Consider the following 20,344-nt stretch of genomic DNA (forward strand, 5'->3'; position numbering starts at 1 on the left):
AACGATAATCTTGTAAATGCTATTCCGGGGGAGGAGGTTGATGACAATATTGATGATGAGGTACCTATAGTGCCTCAAGTTCAAAGGAGAGGCCGTCAGGCCAATGATAATGTTCCAGACCCTCCCCCACCTCCTCCAAGAGTCGCTCCTCGGGTGCTTCCAAACGAAGGATATGCTAGTGCAATTGTCCCACCCCGGATCCGGGCGAGCAATTTCCAAATTACAAATGTGATGTTGACTTTGTTAGAGCAGCGAGGGTATTTCACAGGTGCTCCCCATCAGAATGCATATAAACATCTCAAGGGCTTTGTGGATACGTGTTGGGGAAGCAAGCAAATAAATGTGTCAGAGGATGCACTACGGTTGAGATTATTCCCTTTCTCACTTAGAGGGAAAGCTTTGGACTGGCTCAAGAGGCTTCCCAAACATTCTATCACTACATGGGATGAGTTAGTCGATAAGTTCATAGCCAAGTTTTTCTCACCGGGACATATGGCGGCATTGAGGGATGAAATCTTAGCATTCAAACAGGAACCAAATGAGCCCCTTCATGAAATCTGGGATCGATATAGAACTATGGTCAAGGAATGCCCCAACAATGATATGACTGAGGTAATGATTCAACAGGCATTTTATCGGGGTATAAACATGACCAATCAGTATGTGGTGAACCAGTTAGCAGGGGGTAATTTCATGAAGCTACCTTATGCTGAGGCTTGTGATATTCTTGATGAGATGGCTGATACTTCTTCAGCTTGGCAAAGTCGATCTAATGTGCCATAGGGTAACCCCACTGTCATTCACTTTCACAAAGAGCTTCATGACCATGGCCAACCAATAGCAGAGTTGACTAAAACAATGAACCAGTTGGCAAAAGCTCAGTTACAACAAGTTCAAGCCCCTAGACAAGTTAATGTTATGGAAGGTGTCAACATGTTGGTCAACAAGAGGCAATAAAGAAGTCAACAAGGTCAAAGTAGTCCGGATCAATATGACCAAGGTAATGGTGGTTTCAATCAAGATGAGGGTTATGATGAGCAGAATGAAGAAGTGCGGTATGTGAACAATTACCAAGGACAAAGGGGCAAAGGAAATTAGGGGAATCAAAACCAACAAGTCAATAGCAATTGGAGGAACAACAATCAAAATTGGGGCAACTAGAACAATCAGGGCTATTGGAGTGGCAACAACAACAATTGGGGAGGAAACAACAACCAAGAAGGTTGGAACAATGGCAATCAAGGGAATCGGGGGAAAGGCTTTCAAAGGCCTCCGATGTATCAACAACCAAACAACCCACCTCCATTTCCGTCCCAAGGTCCTAGCTCGTCAAACAATGAGATGGGAAGGATCGAGATGATGTTTGAACAAATGATGAAGAAGAAGGCCGGGTCTGATGCCCAGTTGGCATCCCACAATACTTCAATCCGGAATTTGGAGGTTCAACTTGGCCAAATTCACAGTCTTTGAATACTCGCCCTAAGGGAGCTCTACCTAGAGATACGGTAGTAAACCCGAAGGGTGGGAACAACACCGAGCATGCAATGGTGGTGATTACTAGAAGTGGTTGAGGTGGTGATATGAATACCTCCAAGAAAAAGAAAATTGTGAGTGATGAGATTCAAGTGCAAGATGATGATGTTCCTTTAGTTGATGAGCAAGTGAGAGAAGAGAATGGAATGCGGTAGTGAGGATTGATGTTCATGATGATGAGGTGGAGACCCAAGATGATATGAACCCGTCTAGGGAACATGTAATAGACATACCAGAAATGGTAGTGCCCAAGGCTAAGGCTCCCTTGCCAAGGCCGCCTCCAACTTACCCTCAAAGGCTTGCGAAGCAAAAGAATGAGAACCAATTTAAGAAGTTCATAGAGATGATGAAAAGCTTGTCAATCAATGTTTCATTAGTGGAAGCTCTTGAACAAATGACGAGTTACGCCAAGTTCATGAAAGACTTGGTGACTAAAAAGAGATTCATGGATTGTGAGACCATCAAAATGACTCACCAAGTAAGTGCAATTGTGCACTTGATGGCTCCAAAACTTGAAGATCTTGACGCTTTCACTATTCCATGTGCCACTGGGAGTGCAGATTTTGCAAAGGCATTGTGTGACTTGGGAGCGAGCATCAATTTGATGCCTTACTCCGTCTTCAAAACTTTGGGTATTGGTCAACCACAACCTACTTCAATGAGGTTACAAATGGCAGATAGAACAATGAAGAGGTTGCTTGGTATTATTGATGATGTTCTTATTCGGGTGGACAAGTTCATTTTGCATGCTAACTTTGTGATTTTGGACTGCGAGGTTGATTATGAGGTTCCGATCATATTGGGAAGACCTTTCCTTGCAACTGGGAAGGCCTTAGTTGATGTGGTTAGCAGGGGAGCTCACCTTCCAGGTGGGTGATGAAAAAGTGGTCTTTCATGTGTGCAAGTCAATGAAGCAACCTAATAGTACGGAAGTGTGCTCTTTTGTGGATCTTGTCATGGAAGTGATAGTTGATGATACTAGTGCAATGATCAATGTGGAGGACCCTCTAGAAGCGGTATTGTTGAACCTTGATGTCAATGAGGATGAAGGCCGAGTGGAGTGTGTCAATGCTTTACATGGAATGGGCTCTTACTCTTATGAGCCTCGAAAGCTCTCTTTGGATCTTGAGAATAGAAAGACTCCACCAACAAAGCTCTCAATCAAGGAACCTCCCATGTTGGAGTTGAAGCCGTTGCCTCCACACCTCAGGTATGATTTCTTAGGCCCTAGTTCAACTTTGTCAGTTATTCTTTCCTCTTGTCTTACTAACATGTAGGTAGATGTCACATTGGCGGTGCTCTAAAAACGGAAGAAGGCAATTGGATGGACTCTAGCTGGGGGATAAGCCCCGCCTTTTGTATGCACAAGATTATTCCTGAAGATGATGCCAAGCCCTCCATGGAACATCAAAGGAGGTTGAATGAAGCTATGCAAGAGGTTGTCAAAAAGAAGGTGATCAAGTGGTTGGATGCAGGGGTTGTTTACCCCATCTCAGATAGTTCTTGGACTTCGCCGGTGCAATGTGTACCGAAGAATGGTGGTATGACTATGGTTACCAATGCAAAAAATGAGTTGATTCCCTCCAGGACTGTCACCGGATAGCAGGTGTGCAGGGACTACCGAAAGCTAAATAAAGTGACCCGCAAGGATCACTTTCCATTGCCTTTTCTTGACCAGATGCTAGACAAACTTGTTGGGTGGGCCTTCTACTATTTCTTGGATGGGTACTTCGGGTACAACCAGATTTTGATTGCTCCGGAAGATCAGGAGAAAACAACCTTCACTTGGCTGTATGGCACCTTTGCCTTTTCTAGGATGCCATTTGTTTTGTATAATGCACTGGCTACATTCCAACGGTGTATGATGGTCATATTTACTGATATGGTGGAGGACATATTGGAGGTGTTCATGGACGACTTCAGTGTTGTGGGTGACTCATTTGATGAATGTTTGAAAAATCTTGACAAAGTGTTGGCCCGGTGTGAAGAGACCAATCTTGTGCTTAACTGGGAAAATGCCACTTTCTAGTCGAGGAGGTCATTGTCCTCGGCCATAAGATTTCAAAGCATGGTATAGAGGTGGACAAGGCTAAAATTGAAGTGATATCAAAGCTCCCTCCTCCTACTTCAATCAAGGGGGTTAGAAGTTTTCTTGGGCATGCGGGGTTCTACCGAAGATTCATCAAAGACTTTTCTAAGGTAGTGAACCCTTTGTGCAAGTTATTGGAAAAGCATGCCAAGTTCGTGTTTAATGATGAATGCATGAAGGCTTTTGAACTTCTCAAGTACAAATTGACAACCACTCCCATTTTTACCGCACCCAGTTGATGCTTACCTTTTGAGTTCATGTGTGATGCAAGTGACGTTGTGCTTGGAGCGGTCTTGGGTCAAAGAGTTAACAAGATGTTTCACCCGGTGTATTATGCAAACAAGACAATAAATGATGCTCAAGTGAACTACATGGTGATGGAAAAAAGAGTTGATAGCAATTGTATTTGCAATGGAGAAATTTAGGCCTTATCTCATGGGGTCAAGGTGATAGTTCATACTGACCATGCAACACTTCGCTACTTGATGACAAAGAAGGATTCCAAGGCGAGATTGATAAGATGGGTTCTATTGCTTTAATAGTTTGACCTTGAGATTGTTGATCGGAAAGGGACTGAAAACCAAGTGGTGGACCACTTGTCCCTCTTGGAGGAGGAGGGGAGGCCTTGTGATGGCCTTGAAATTAATGATTCATTCCCTGATGAGCAACTTCTCTCTGTATCTGTGAATAGCATGCCTTGGTTTGCGGATGTTGCCAACTTTCTTATGACCGGTATTGTTTCGTGTAAGATCTCTTCTAACCAAAGGAAGAAGCTCAAAGGGGATAGCTTGGATTACTATTGGGATAAGCCTTATTTGTTTAAAATTTGCAATGATGGTGTGATCCGAAGATGTGTTCCGGAAGAGGAGCAACTGAGTATTCTTGATGCTTGTCATTCCTCTCCTTACGGTGGTCACCATGGTAGGGCAAGGACAGCTTCAAAGGTGCTTAGTTGTGGATTCTATTGGCCTACATTATACAAGGATGCGGGTGATCTTGTGAAGAGATGTGATGAGTGCCACAGAGCTGGCGGAATTTCAAAGAAGGATGAGATGCCTCTCACCACCATTCTTGAGGTTGACATATTTGATGCGTGTGACATTGATTTCATGGGCCCATTTGTAAGCTCTTGTGGTAACAAGTACATTCTTGTGGCCGTTGATTATATTTCAAAGTGGGTTGAGGCCGTGGCTTTACCCAACAACGAGGCCTGGAGTGTTGTGGCTTTTCTCATGAAGAGTATCTTTACTCAGTTTGGCACTCCTAGAGCAATCATTAGTGATGGACGGTCTCATTTTTGCAATAAGGCATTTGACACTTTGCTTGCAAAGTATGGTGTCAATCACAAAGTTTCTACCACTTACCATCCTCAAGCTAATGGGCAAGTTGAGGTCTCCAACAGGGAGATTAAGAGCATATTGTCAAAGACCGTTAATGCAAATAGGACCGACTGGTCCAAGAAATTGGATGATGCTTTATGGGCTTACAAGACTGCTTACAAGACTCCGATTGGTATGTCTTTGTACCTGTTGGTGTTTGGAAAAGCTTTCCATCTACCAGTTGATTTAGAGCACAAGGCAATGTGGGCTTTGAGAAAGTTAAATCTTGAATGGGATGTTGCAGCAAATCTTCGGGTGGAGCAACTTAATGAGCTTGATGAGTTCTGGTTCTATGCCTATTCAAGCTTGTCCTTGTATAAGGACAAGATGAAGTACTTACATGACAAATATGCTCGTGGCAAGGAGTTCAAAGTAGGTGATTTTATTCTCTTGTTCAATTCCCGGTTACGACTGTTTCCGGGAAAGCTTAAATCAAAATGGAGTGGACCTTTTGAGGTGGTGCTTGTGATTCCATTTGGTGCTCTTGATTTGAAAAACAAAAATGGTGAGATCTTCAGAGTTAATGGGCACAGAGTCAAGCACTATCTTGGAAAATTTGATGACAGCCACGTGGTGGCGATGATCCATCTCAAGTGATTGATGGTAACCTACGTCGTGCCGTGACGTTAAATCAGGTGCTTCTTGGGAGGCAACCCATGTGTTTTTATTCTTGTTTTTCTTTGATTTTTCTCTTAATATAGGATTTTTTTTGGACTAACTGGTTGTGAGATGTGTATAAGGATGTTTGATGCAGGGTGGGACTAAGCTGGCAAAAATGTGTCACTCTTTGAAGTTTGGACCGCGGCTGCGCTCCACTTATCGCAGTCCGTTGTGGCCTTATCGCGGGGGCGAAATTTGATTGCGTTTAGTGGTGCTAAAAGGTCAAAAGTGGAGGCTCTCTGAAGTTTCAACCGCTGTCGCGGTGTATTTCTCGCGGTTAGTGGTGGCTTACCGCTATCGCAAAGCATTTTTCGCGGTCTGCGGTGGTCTCAAAGCAGCAGCCCTTCTAAGTTTCACAATCGCAGTCTGCAGTGCATTTACCGCGGCCGTGGTAGGTAAGAATGAGTGGGTCCCAGGGCTTGTCTATAAATAGACCCTCAAGGGCCCCTTTTACACTTTTCGCCCTTCGCACTCTCAATCGACATAAACTATTGTTCACTCACGCCCTAGCTTGCACAAACACAAGAACTAAGTTGAATTTGTTTCACATCTCACTTCTGGTAATTCAAATCTATCCTTATTTTTAATTTTGGTTTTTATTTTATTTTAATTTGATAGTTATTACTTCTTCTTCCTTTTTCTTTCAATTTTAACTTAGGGTTCCATAGTGTTAATTAGATTAAGTTTTAATTAGTTAGAAATGGTGATTAACTACTTAGTGGATTGATATTGTGTTGATTAATGCTAAAATGCACGAAAAATTTGAAACCCTAGGTGTTGCGCCTAAATTTGACCTTCGCAGCGGTCATCTATCTTTTGAGAGATTTTTAAGTCTTGATAACCGCGGTTAGCGGTGGCATTTTTGCGGTCCGCGGTTCACTTACCGCGGCAGCGCTCCATTTTTCACAATCTGCGGTGCCATTTAATCAGAGAATGGGTAGTCTGAACCCCACCTCTCCGCGGTTGCGGTTGATTTTTTGCGATTCGTGGTGCATCCTTTGTGGCCGAAGTATATTTTTTGTGGTCCGCGATCTGCTGTTTATCTTGCACTATTAACTATTTTTCTACACTGCTTATTTTAGTCTTTGCACTAACAAGTTTCTACTGATTGTACTTGCAGACAATGGTTAAATCTAGAGGAGCTGGTGACAAACAAAAGGGTAGAGCAGATTCCTCCTGGGGTAGGGAACGAGGCATGATTAAATTGACCCCAGCGGTTCGGAAAGCAATTGGGGAAACCAGAAAAATCATCAGAGCTGTAGACAGAGTTGTTTCCCATTTTGAGGGAAGTGAGTACTTGCCCTCCCGGGAGGCATCAGAGTCTGATTCAGTTCCCGAATATGTACCTGACTTCCCAGAGAGACACATATTGAGAGATGTACCTACACCTCCAGATTCCCCTACTGCTCATGCTCCAGTTCGTGTATCTTCTGAGTCGTCTGAGGGCTCAGCAGAGAGCAGTGATAGTTCAGCTTCAACCTCACCTACACCTTCATCACCTGGACAGGATGTAGATGGTGGGGTACCAGATGAAGAGGGAGGGGGTGTGCCTCAAACTGGGGTGTGGAAAGAACTAGAAACCCTGAGGTGTGACAAAAGCGGTTCGTCAGTGAGCTGGCTTATCACAAGTTCCGGGAGTGGTGGCCTCTAAGGTCGCTTATCATGAGCTCCAGCTCATAGAGAAGGATCTCCTGCTGCACAACCCCAACATGAAATAACAATTCAATGAACGTGTGGGGTAGGATTACTTCACCAGTAGGGTGTCAGAGGCAAACGAGCACTTAGTCAAAGAGTTTTACGTCAATACTTCCCACATCAAGAAAGATACCAAAGTGACTAAAGTGCAGAACTTGAAAGTGAAGTTTGATGGGAAGACGATAAATGAATACCTGGGCTTTAATGAGGAAGATGAAACATTGTACTTAGAGAAGGTGACACTTGATGAGGCATCATGTCCGTGGTTAGCATCATATCTGGCTCTCCCGGGCACCACCCCAGCATAGTTGACAACAGGGGTTCCTATCTTGAGGAAAACCCTAAATTTTGAGGCGAAGAGGTGGGAGACGTTCGTATGCAGCAGGCTTGATCCCACTTCCCATGAAAATACCTTGTCGGTCTCCAAGGCAATATTAGTGGCAGCTATTATGGCGGGGTTTCCGATCAATATCGGGAATATCATGTCTAGGGTGATCACCAGGGTGATCAATGAGGGTGACAGATTGTATCCGTTCCCGAACTTCCTCACAATGTACTTTGAAGATCAAGAAGTGGAGAAAAGAAACTTCGATGTGAAGGTGAATCCCAAAATGGCCTTTTCATGGCACAGCCTCAAGTGTCCGGACAACCCCAAAGCCAAAGAATCCAAGGGCAAGGCTATTACTTCTACTGGCCAGTCTGAAGAGCCAATAGTGGTAGTCACTCCTTCACTGCCTCCCACTTCCATACCAGAGCCTGCCCACGGACCATCTACTTCTACTCCTCCAGATATTCCATCCTCCTCAGCATACCCATTGACTGCCCATAGATTGAGCCAAACACTCTTCAGTATCAACAACTGGATGCAGGCAGCAACTTCTAAGTTGTCTGTACTCTCCAGTTCAGTAGCAGCTCAGTCAGTGCCCTCACAGCCACAGGTGTCAGCTTCGGTAAAGGAAACTCTCAAGGAGCTTCTGAACAACTAGAAGAAGCTCTTTGATAACCAAAAGCTAATAATGGATGCTCTTATTAATCAAGGGAAGACACTTAAGGAGCTAAGCAAATACACAAAGAAGTTGAAGAAGACACGAGTATAGAAAGAGTCAGTTAAAGAATTGAGGGGAGAAGTGGAGAAGATGAAGGCAGCTGACCATTTGCCTTTGGAGCTACTATTGCATGATCAGCCTCTAGTAGCTCAGACAGAGCAGGTTCCGGAGCAGGAGCTTGAGAGAGCTCCAAAGAGGAGAAGGATGATCCCCCAGGTGGATGATGTTGATATTGAGTTGGTAGAGATGGAAGGTGCTGCTTCTGGCCAGCCACAGGCCTCCGGGACAGCTGATCCAGGTGCCCATCCATAGGAGCCCATGCTACCACAGGACCCCATGCAGACGGAGGATCTATAGGGAGTTTTCTTCACTCTCTATCTTTCTTTTTTAGCTTATTTTTGGTTAGTTAGCATTGAGGACAATGCTAGTTTTCATTTGAGGGGGTGGCCCTACTTTGATTTTTGATTTGGTAGTTTGATTTGATAGTTGGACTGTAATTATGATAATATTTTCTTTCTTTATGCTTATTTTTCACTTTTGGTATGTATATAACTTTACCTTTTATTTTACTTTCTGTTATTGTTCTAGTTTGGTCTGTATATAAAGTTACTCTCATGTATATATCCATTCCTTCTTATGTATACTCATCTAAACCCCCCTTTGTACATATTCAGTTTACTTTTCGTATTTTACTTCATAGCTTCTTTTGCAATTTCCTTAATAGTATAGCTTCTTATTTTATTTAATAGCTTCTTTGTCGGTTCATAGCTTCTTATTTTTCAAGTTTCAATGATCAATAAGACTTTGATTTTCTTAATGTCACGGTTCTTTCCAAAGGTGGAGTTTGTGTGAACCGGGTGGTTCTTCCCGATGATGGATGGCATGACAACCTTCTTAAGAGTTTGAGTTTGTTTTCTCTTTTTATTTTTATGTAAATAGTAGTTAGTAAGCAATGGTGCCTCAGGCAAAGCTTTACTTGGGCCTAACACATTTACCTTTGACCTTATGGTTAAAATAAATTGTTATGTATTGGTGATAGTTGTGACCTTGAGACTCTTGTGTTGGCTAAACAATCATCGAGTGGTTTCTCAGAACTATTTGTGTTGCTAAAATCTTAGTTAAGGTTTTTGTGGGCCCCCGACTCTGTTTCTTTAGCAATCCTATAGCTTGTGTGGTGAGGTATTGATTTGCAAGTCCAAGTCTCGTGCCAATGAGTCTAGAACTCGCCCTGAACGTTTGTCTAGGCGAAATCCTAAGTGTAGCTCGGCTTGAGAAGTGATTATAAGCCCTCCTTGATCCCAATTGAAACTTGAAAACATCCATGGCCTACCAATAATGATATCCCTAGTCAACCATGTTGAGCTTTAGCCCTTTTTCTTTCAATAACCATGATACAAACCTTTATCCGTTCTAAAATGACCCTCTCTTGGAACCCTATTTCTCCTTAGCACAAGGCAAAAGCATAAGTTTGGGAGGAGAGACAAGGAATGCAAAAGTGATAAAAGGTACAAAATGAAGAAAAGAAAAGGCAAAAGAAAAAGAAAGAAAAGCCAAAGATTCAAAAAGAAAATGAACAAAGTAGAAGAAATGAAGGGATTCAACGAAAGCAAAAGATGAAAGGCATGGAAAGATTAGAAAGGAGAAAAAGAATTGAAATAAACAAGAAAGAGTGACAGTGTGTCTCTCTAGCCCCTAAAGAAGAAGTAAATGACTCAAAGAGTTAAGAAAACGTTTGCAAAAATGAAGCAAATTAAGTGCTTAAGGGAAGATGAAACCTTCTTAGACCAATATATCATACCCTAAACCAAAAGCCTTCATTACATTCCCACAAAAACCCTGTATGATCTTAAGTTGAGTGAACTTACATTAGTGGTGACTCTCATAAAGGGCAAGCTTATGGTACTTAGAGTCGGACTTGTGACATTCCTTTGAGAGAGATGAGTAAGTTTTCTACAATCCTCATTCTGAGTGCTACAATCTAGAAGTGAGGTTTGCTTATGGAGAGTTGAGGAGTATGAGTTTGGATTCCACAGCGACCAATGTAACAAAAAGAGTTCCTTGATGAGTTGAGTCAACTCTTGATGCTTTTGTGTCGCACTATAGCCATGGTACTAAAAGGTTGTGTATTGTTGATAATGCATTTGAGTTGAGGGTAATTGCTAGTCCCAATTGATTCTTGATGAGGTTATTTTAGGACAGCTGAATTATCCTTTCTTTTATCTTAAGGAGGTGGGAATTACTTTGTTTGCTTGAGGACACGCAAAAGCTTAAGTTTAGGGGAATTGATAACTAGGGATTCTAGTCTAGTTTATGCTTCTTTTTGCTTGAGTTTTGGACTAAAATGTGTACAAGTATTTCCCAAAAACTAACTTGTTGTGCTTGTTTGCAGTGTTTGGTCACAAAGGGACAAGGATGTCATAACCAGCTCAAAAAAAGGAGTGAAACCTGCACATGTGCAAAACCAAGTCAAAACAGTGCTACAGCGGAAAATCCACCACAGACGTAGAAGACCCACTGCGACCGCGGTCCTTTTATCGTGGTCCGCGGTGGCAAGGATTCAGAGAGTTGTCATTTTTGGAATTCAAGCTACTACGGTCTACAGTGATATTATGTGGTTGCGGTGCCTCCACCATGACAGCAGTCAGTTTACCGTGGTCCCCGGAGAAGGAGTTCAGAGAACCTGCAGTTGAGCCAAATATTGAAGATCGCGGTCCGTGACGGATTTTATGCGGCCGTGGTAGCCTCACAGCTGCAGCGGTCCATTTTTCGCTGTCAGCGGTCCATTTTGACTAATTTTGTAGCTTACTTAGCAATTAATCTTAGTCTCTTATCTTGTAATTACAATTTATGGATCATTCTTCGTCTCAATCTATGATTTCTTCTTCAATTATGAGTAGCTAAACCCATTAGTTAGGGTTGTGGCTCAACCCTAGTGTGGGTATTTAATGGGTCTCTTATTTTAGGGCTTAGATGTTTATGGGTGGTGTATATTTGGCCTGATCTATGCTTTTTATGTTGAATTAGTGGTTGCAAATACTAATTTGTGCCTTTTTGACTTAAGCTCTTCTTGAGAAAGAGAGACTAAGTCTAGGAATTTTAGGCCAACAAGGAATTGGGGTGTATTCAAGAGATTGATAGCCCCAATTAAAGGGCTAAGCCTAGAGATAGTAATATCCGACTTGAGCCAACATTGCTTGCACAAATTGAACACTCAATTGGGCTTGAGAAAGCCAATTAGGGAAAAGTCACTCTTACTACCGAGAGGTGTAGAGTGAGTAGCTTCGTGCATTGGCTATATCACGATCCCAGCTATAACATTATTGCCCTAAGTTTGAGATCCCGTTAGATACTCACCTAGGAGAAAGTCACTTCCCTAGTGCCTCTTTAACCATTTAGAAAATCTTACAAAAACATCTTCTTAGTTTAAATCTTGTGCACCATTAGTATAAAATTAGAAGTAACAAACAAATAAGAATGATTGGAAGTGCAATTAAAAGTACTACACATTGCTAGATTAGATAGGAATCCAACTTCAAATATATCTAGCTCCCTGTGGATTCGATCCCGACCTTCTCGGGTAAAAGCTGCATCGACCCCTCTTGCCACTCTCTAGTGGTGTAGGGTTGGACCCGATCAAGTATCAGCCCTGGTCTTTTTCTCGATCCCCCTAGCTTGGGGCGGCGTGGCCTTGCCCTTTCTGGTTCGGGAACACCAGCTAGACTTCCCTCACCGGCCTCCTCATGTCGAGGCAGTTCAATTTCGATACCCGCCGATTCAGAGGGCCCTTGTCTCACGATATCGGCCCGCACGTGGACCACTAGCTTGGATTTTTCTTCCTCTTCTTCGGACTCGTCCCTTAGTCGATGGACTGAGTCCGAGGGTAGAGCGTCGATGCTTCCTTTGGTCTTGCACGATCTCCTTTTTGGTTTTTTCTTTTCTGAGTTCGGAGAACTCGCGACCCTTTTTCTCTTCTTTTCGTCACCCTGCCTCGGAACAGGGGACTCATAGGGCACATCCTCATCACCGGATGGAGGCCTCATAGCAACGTCTTTGGGGAGACCTACAAAAGGAAAACATAATCAATAAGAGTCCGACAGTGCAAGATGAAAACCAAATATCATAAAATCAGAAGAGAAAACTTACCATGGTTATGGGCCTCCCACCGACCCTTCGACAGTTCATTCCATGCACGCTCGAAATATGGTCTCTATGACACGAGACCCTCGACCCATTCCTTGAGTCGAGGAACCACTTCTGGCATCCGAGCCACAGCTGCGCCATAATAACACTGATGAGAAGGGAGGGAAGGCAAGAAACGATAAACGAAGTCTTTAAGGTGAAGTTACTTACGCTTCATATTCCATCTCTCGAAAAATGGCATTTCCTCGATAGGGATCAAGTCCGAGGTCCTCACTCGAACAAATTGACCCATCCAGCCTCGGTCCCAGTCCTTATCTATACTCGATAACGGGGCCCTAGTGGCCCGACGAGCAAGTTTGATTAATCCCTCTCGATAGAGTCGGGGATCGTATAGATGCATAAGATGATCGAGGGTGAAAGAACACCCCTTTATGAAAAAGCGAATGAAGAATCACTATCCTCCAGAAAGAGGGATGGATTTGATCGAAGGTCACTTTACCTTTTGCAGAAGGAAATGATGATCGGTTCTAAGGGACCCAAAGTGAAGGGGTAAGTGTAAACACTTAAAAAACCTCCATGTGGGTGGTAATTGATTCCTTGGGCGAGGCAACCACCACTTGTTTATCGCCCCAGTTGCAATCCTCTTAACTTGGTCAAGAAGGCCTTCGGTGATCGAACATATGTATCTCGAGACCAGTTCACATCTACCCGGTACCGAGGAAGTTTTTTCAACCTTGAAATCAGTAGTGGTCCCGCACCCTCCAGGAACGAATTCATCGGGGTGTGGCTCCGCTGCAACCCCGTTGCCGGCAGGCCATGATGAAAAGGCGGCCTCCTCTTGTGGGACAGTTGATCACGCCCAACTATGCCTTATAAAAAGGACTAAGTGGTCATTGTAAATATAATCTGGTCTAAAAGTCTGGAGTCGAATCCCACAGAGAACTAAGATTAGCTATAACTGTTTATTATCACCAAGAATACAAGCTCGAACAATTCCTAAGTTATAAATCAAGATTCTTATGTCTAACTAATTAACTAACAAATTGAAATATTAAATTAACAACTAAAGATTCTAAGGTTTGGAGACAAGATTAAGGAGACTTAGAGTTATGATTTCCCCAATTGTCGGAATCCTTCCTGCTACGTCTCCTATAATTTTGCCTAAGTATTCTCTACTGATCATGAGCACTCGGCTTATCGTAATTCTCTCTCGAGCAACTACAATAATATACTAGTCATGTTCTCTCGAATTACGCTAACTCACACTTTTTCATCGCTCATTATGATCACGTCAAAGCTTCGTTATCTCTAATACCGCTTTTAAACCCTCCGTATTGATCTCTCACATACTTTAGGAGTGATGTTGTTCAACAACTACCTAAATAGGTACTCTCTCTTGAGCAGTACGCACTAAATAGGCACAGTCAATTGATGGTCATTCAATCAACAGCAATAAACACGTAGTTGAACAAGTAGAGAAATCCAACGGCTTAATTATATAAAAACATAACAAGAATTTATCTTACAAAAGGTTCTATCAAAACTCTAGATAATAAATTAGCTATTCGTCATAGTATGCATAACTACAATACTAGAATTCATAACCAATAACGAAAATAGGAAGAAGGAAGTGAAAAACTCGTAGAAGAATTCTCTGCCTTGCTCCTAGTGTGTTCTTGCCTCCTTAGGTCGAATGCCAGGTCTAAAGTATGCCAAAAGTCCTCAAAATAGCGTTTTTACATGTATTTATACCAAGTAGGGTTGGGCCCAGATGAAACACCTTTTCCTGCGCGAAATAGGACTCTAGCTCTGTAAAATTTGCACAGGCGCACTACATGGGGCGACGCGCCACACGATTTGCTTGTGGGGAACTTCAGAGAGCATGCAATTTGAGGGCAACAACAATTTTCACAGTCGTGGAGCGCTACGCAGCGCCCCATGCGACGCAGTTGTGGAAATTTAGAAAAATGTAAAACATGAAAGTTGTAGCCCTTTTAAATAGCTTTCCAACGATGAGCCTAAACGGTTTTTTGAGGGAAAAGTTATGTGCATTTTACTGGACAATACGTAGTATGTCTGCTCGATTCTTCGTTTCGTTCTTAAAGTGCACTATCATCCGTTGATCCCCGAACACGATCCCAACTTAATCCTTGGGCTTTTACTTAGACTTCAAAGCTCCATAATAACTTGAATTCATTCCGTAACATCTACATAGATCGGAATCACTCCTACAACATATAAATCACACATTTAGTGCAAAACACTAGCAATTAAAGTTCAAACTTAATTAAAGTACAGTAAATTAGAGCGTAATAAACAACTAAAATACGTAATTATTGCCTATTTTACGCGACTAAACTTAATTAGAGATTTTCGCCATTTTAGAGCAAAGATGAAGGAGGAGGAGTTAAAAGGGTGTGTTTAGCGGTTTGCAGAAAGTTCAAGAAATTTGGGTACAAAGGTTGGAAAGCGAAGAGATTCTTGAAGAACAAAGATGGAAGAAACTTTGGACGTAAAGTTTGAATGAATGAAAATCATGATATTTATAGTCTGCTAGTGGTAATTCAAAACCTGTACTGGCCGACAAGCAACTGACGCGCATTTAATGCCTTGGTAACTGAATCGACGGGACGTTTTAGTGACTGTTTGTCGCTTACGTCATGGTCTATCGAAGCAGGGTTCGAGGTTCTTATCGTTTCTCATCATCTTCTCTCCGAAAAATGAGGGGAGTATCTGTATACAGTCGAAACCAGGTTCGCCTATTGTATAACCAATCGAGACTGAAGCGTGACAGGTTGAAGTTCGATCTCGAGTTATATCGAACCGAGGTGCGAAACTGCATCATTGGGCTCATGACCCCGTGACAGAACAGAATCAAGATCAAACAAGATCGAGGAAAATTTACCGAGTCGAATAACAGAAGGCCAAAATATCCGCGATCAGTTAGAAATCACGATAAAAATCTCGGCACGTATCAAGGAGAGGCCAATTAATTAGCAAATCATGAGATCTTTTACATTGTATAGAGTTTTATCAATAGTAAGACATCCCTACTATATAAAGGGAGGTTTGATCATTTGTAACTCACATTGAAATACGTAATACAAAGCAATTTACTGTTATTTCTAGCTCTTATCACCTTGTTATTCTGTTCTTGCATAAGAAGAGGCATCTCTTGGCTCGAGGGTAATCGAACTCTAAGGCCAAGGCTGTTCAATTTGTGTGGTTTGCATTTATTTTCTTATCGTTAATTTCAATATTAATCTGTCTTTTTAATGTGTGCCAAGTTATATCACGTATCCTTAAAAACGCGTATAAATTCAACTGTTATTCATTTTTTTAGGGTAAATTTTGAAAAGCATGTCAAACAGTTGAAATAAATAACATCGTTATTAAATAGGTGTATGAGTTAATGTTCATCAAATGAAATGTACCAAAGATGACTTTTAAGACAACTTGCTGTTTTGGTTAAGTAATGGGAGTACGAAGAAGAAGAAAAGGAAGAATGCCAATTGGCTAGTCAAAAGGGGGGTGGATATCATTAATTCGGTTGAAACGTCTCAAATCTGAATCAGAACAGAGCAGTGTTTTGAATGTGTTGCTGACTTTGCTGCTGACGCGGCTTCCATATATCCATTCACTTATTTGTCTCATCTTCTACTCAATTTTCCAATTTTCAATTTTATAATCCATTATTGGCATAAATAATTTCCTCTTCTGACATCTGTCTCTTCTGCTAACCATCAATAGTCGGACTGACTCCATACGAGTCAATATGGAAAAACTATATATTATTACCGCAGGAATTAGCATACTAATTTATTTTCCTAAAAGTTACAAATTTAATAAGTCCAGAAAAATGCTTAAAACCATCTTTTATGAGTAAAATATATTCAAAATGTTAAGAATAAATTAATTACGACTTTCTAGAGATTTTTAAAGTCTGATAAGAAAAGTTGTAACTTGAAGTATTTCCTTCCCAAAGAACTGCTAAGTAGATACTTCGACACTAAGGTGTCGTTTGATTACCGAGATGATAATCTACTCTCAGTATAAAATTTAAGATTACATTTATTATATGTTTAATTGTGGGTATTAATTAATATCAGAGATAAATTTTATGCCAAAATATTGCTATTCGTTATTCCATATAAAATCTGACTTTATAATCCAAGGATTATAACTCAGAATTACAATTCCTTGATATGAAGCAAACATGTTCCTAAAAAAAAGGTCGTCGGCATTCACGCTGAATTCTAAGAGTCACACCTAAAACATATGATGTCGACAACCTAATTTAAAGAAAACATTAGTGACGCTTCCACAACTTGATTTGAGCTTCTCTTTAAAGTTTTTAGGATAAATTATTATTAGTATCATTACTATTATTATTATTATTAAAAAATCACAATTGGATCCCTGAAGTCGATGATTTTCTAAGTTCATTTGACCGAAGAATTCTGCTTTCTATTAAAGTCCGATTCTTTTCCGAGAATATCTCTTCCTTCAAATCAGAAAAAAAAAATTGATCGTTGATTTGATTTTCATGATTATCTGTCATTCATTTACTACAGAGTTTTGATAATCTCGAACGAGTGATTTCGTGAATCAAAGACAATGAAGGAGGAGGAAGAAGAGAGGCAGCGGAGTGGGAGTACTCACAAACGGATAGGAGAGGTGGTTGGTGGGACGGCGGCGGAGTGTGCGATGGTCTGCTGCTGTTGTCCATGTGCAGTGATGCATTTTCTGGTACTGGCAGTGTACAAAGTTCCGACGGGACTGTGCCGGAAAATGTGGCGGAAGAAGAAGCGGAAGAGGCTTTTAAGGAATAAGAAGAAAGAGGAGGATTCATGGAAGGCGATGAAGAAAAATAAGAGCGATTTGCTTGGTGTTTATAACGAGGAGGAGTTTGACGGTGAAGATGACGGAGACTACGACGGAGTACGAGAAGCCGCCGATTTTGAAACGGAGATGTGGGACCGGTTCTATGGAGCTGGGTTTTGGAGGACCCCATCTCAGAAGGAGGAGGATTAAAAATGGCATAAGCAAAATAAGTAAGGACTTGAATGCAATTATAAGAGAAAAAGGTGAAAGAAATTGAAGAAATTTTTGGCAATTGAAGATTAATGATTTCTTAGGACGGGTGGAGTAAATCTGACGAAAGTTCGCCAAAGTATGACACCATTAAGTGAGTAAAAATTCATCGAACACGATTATTCAGGTGGACACGCCATTGATTTTTCTTTTTATTATTTAGTTTAAGATCTCTTCTGTACTAGGAGATATGGTCCCACATGGACTTTACTATGTTACATTTGTACATATATTTATTTTCTTTATTTGCTTATTTTGTTGTATTTTCTTCGTAAAATGAATGTGACAGTTGAAAAGCATCATTGTTCGATCGTTTTATAATATATTATATTTATTTGTATTGTATCGGTTTTATGAATACAATGTTTAGATAGATTGTATTATTTATTATTGTTAAATAATATTTTGCTGTTTGGTTTGACTGTATCGTTGTACTGTAACTGATAAGTTTACTAAAATACCCTCAATTGTTTAAATGTTCAATTTATTAAAAATTATGCATAAAAATAAGGAATTTTTTCATTCATGTACACTATTGGAAACCTTATTACGAAAAATGTCCATGTTTTGATATTTACCCGACCTAAACACATTTTACTTACAAAATATATACAATCCAACTTAAAAGACTCTTAATCTATTATTTGTGCATTCAATCAAGAATTTAGTTACACCATTTTACTTTTTTCTCTCATCTCTCCCCTCTTCTCTCCAGCAAACCGTCGTTTTTCTATACTTCACAATTGATCTGCGCTTGCGGGTTGAACATTAGTAAGTTCTCTGTATTTTTTCCCTTCCTCTTTCTTCAATCCGCTGAGGATTTTGTTGCTAAAATTCCTTCAATATTGTTGAAGATTTGTTGATAAATTTTCTGTATAGCTATGTCTTACGTCTCAGGTGGGACAAAGGTTAACAAACCTCAGAATATCATCGATGGTTTCGGCTTATGCCATTAAGTATGTGACGGGTTTCACTTCCAATTCCAGCATTCGAGGACTAACAAGGGAGTTTTTTTGTGGAAAAAGGAGGATTCTGAAAAGAAAAAAAGATTAATAACTAGGACTACAGGAAATTATCTAAGGCATTAGCTTAATTCAATTTTGATTGCTCCAAAGATCTTCACATAACAAATGTTTTATCTTCACCTTATGTCTGTTTTCTGCATCAATAGGCTCCGTGCCACCACAACGAAGCATGTTGCATGTTTCAGTTATTGTGAAACTTCCGGCTGAAGCAAATATAATTGGAGTTTCTTTCCATTTAACAATAAGGCCCTCCAGTGTGCAAAAACCATGAGCAGACTTGTCGGCCATTAGACTTCACAACATACTGTCGCAGTTCAAATGTCAATATCTCAAGCAGGAAAAAATAAGTTGTTCAAGTTATTACGGAGTTTCTTTTCGTTTCCGAAAGAAAATACACTACGGTAATCCCCTATTTGACCATGTACAGCTCACCATTAAAATGAAAAAGAAAACACCTAAAGATCTTCAAGTTAAACTCTAATCCTGGATGGAAGTAACAACCATTTTTGAATGCTAATTCCTTTTTTTTATTTTAATTTTTACCCAGTTATATACAACTACAATATCATATCACTTAAATACAATTTGTATACAAATTTTATACAATATGTCTTTTGTATATTTTGTATCTGATTTATACATAGTAAAAACAATTTCATACAACTAATTATATATTATACAATTTATCTACAACTTATCATACATTATTTCTACTCAGTTATATACAACTACAATATCATACAACTTAAATATAATTTTTATACAATATTGTTCAACTTTCATGCAATAGTTAAATAATATATATATATATATATATAAACAACAGAATACAATTTTTCTACAGTTTTTCTACAATTTTACTACAATTTCGTAAATATAATGTATATCATATCTTCTTCTTCGAGTTTCAATCTGAAATTCAGCCAAAACCACGTCTAATCCTCACCAAAAACCCTCAAAATTGAGATATAAACTCCAAACCATATTCCCAATTGTTTGCAACAACATCCAATCCAAACAAATAATGATTTTTGAAAACCCAAATTCGAATTCAAAGTTTTAAAGTTTTTTAATGGCTGTCAATGGTGGAATTGCTGCTCTCTTTTCCTTTGCTTTACATTACTGAAATTAGGGATTGAGAGATAGAGAGAGACGTAGAGAGAATTCCCAATTCTTTGCAACAACACCCAATTCAAACAAATAATGTTTTTGAAAACTCAAATTCGAATTCAAAGATTCAAAACTTTTTAATGGTTGTCAATGGTGGAATCGTGGGTGAGTGCAAGATATGTGGGGGATGAAGGGTGGTATGTGGAGAGAGAAACATGGGGGAGTGGAAGATACATTAGAGTAATTTAGGACACTAATTATTATCATTAATTCCCTTAAAATGTACATAAATGGTAATTGGTTATATAAAATGTAATTATAGTAAAACTTGAGTAGGGTGGGTAATATAGTTTCATATATTGTATAGGAATATAAAAAATTTTAAAAAACAAAACACCTTAAGAAAGCAAAATAAAGGAGTGAGACAGAAGAAGGCAAAACAAATGAGCACAACTAATTAGAATTGAGTTAAAAGCAAATTAGGAGAAAAAATAAAACAGATTGCGGCAAAACACCTTTAACGTTGGCGGCAGAAGTTCTGGAAAAAAATAAAGTAGTTTATAGGTTGGAGAT

General features: G+C 40.2%; 2 protein-coding genes across 2 annotated transcripts; both read left to right on the plus strand.

Annotated features, from left to right (window-relative positions):
* Positions 1-1,771: 1,771 nt before the first annotated feature.
* On the plus strand, positions 1,772-7,664 carry LOC138871327 (uncharacterized). Its single transcript, XM_070149200.1, has 7 exons — positions 1,772-2,320; positions 2,646-2,743; positions 2,947-3,085; positions 3,212-3,532; positions 4,165-5,373; positions 6,782-7,270; positions 7,404-7,664. Exons 1-7 carry the CDS (start codon positions 1,772-1,774, stop codon positions 7,662-7,664), a joined length of 3,066 nt encoding a protein of 1,021 aa, XP_070005301.1.
* A 9,495-nt stretch (positions 7,665-17,159) lies between these two features.
* On the plus strand, positions 17,160-17,576 carry LOC104250040 (uncharacterized). The gene has a single exon (XM_009806569.1). The coding sequence runs from the start codon at positions 17,160-17,162 to the stop codon at positions 17,574-17,576; it is 417 nt and encodes a 138-aa protein (XP_009804871.1).
* The last annotated feature ends 2,768 nt before the right edge of the window (positions 17,577-20,344 follow it).

Source organism: Nicotiana sylvestris, chromosome 6 (assembly GCF_000393655.2).
Source record: "Nicotiana sylvestris chromosome 6, ASM39365v2, whole genome shotgun sequence".
Taxonomy (NCBI): Eukaryota; Viridiplantae; Streptophyta; class Magnoliopsida; order Solanales; family Solanaceae; genus Nicotiana; species Nicotiana sylvestris.

Excerpts from the sequence above, each read along its gene's own strand:
- LOC138871327 (XM_070149200.1), top strand. The coding sequence starts at position 1,772 with ATGGTAGTGCCCAAGGCTAAGGCTCCCTTGCCAAGGCCGCCTCCAACT. Across the intron at positions 2,321-2,645 it reads ACTGCGAGGTTGATTATGAG|CTCTCTTTGGATCTTGAGAA; the intron begins GTTCCGATCATA and ends GAGCCTCGAAAG. Across the intron at positions 5,374-6,781 it reads CTCGTGGCAAGGAGTTCAAA|ACAATGGTTAAATCTAGAGG; the intron begins GTAGGTGATTTT and ends TTGTACTTGCAG.
- LOC104250040 (XM_009806569.1), top strand. The coding sequence starts at position 17,160 with ATGAAGGAGGAGGAAGAAGAGAGGCAGCGGAGTGGGAGTACTCACAAA.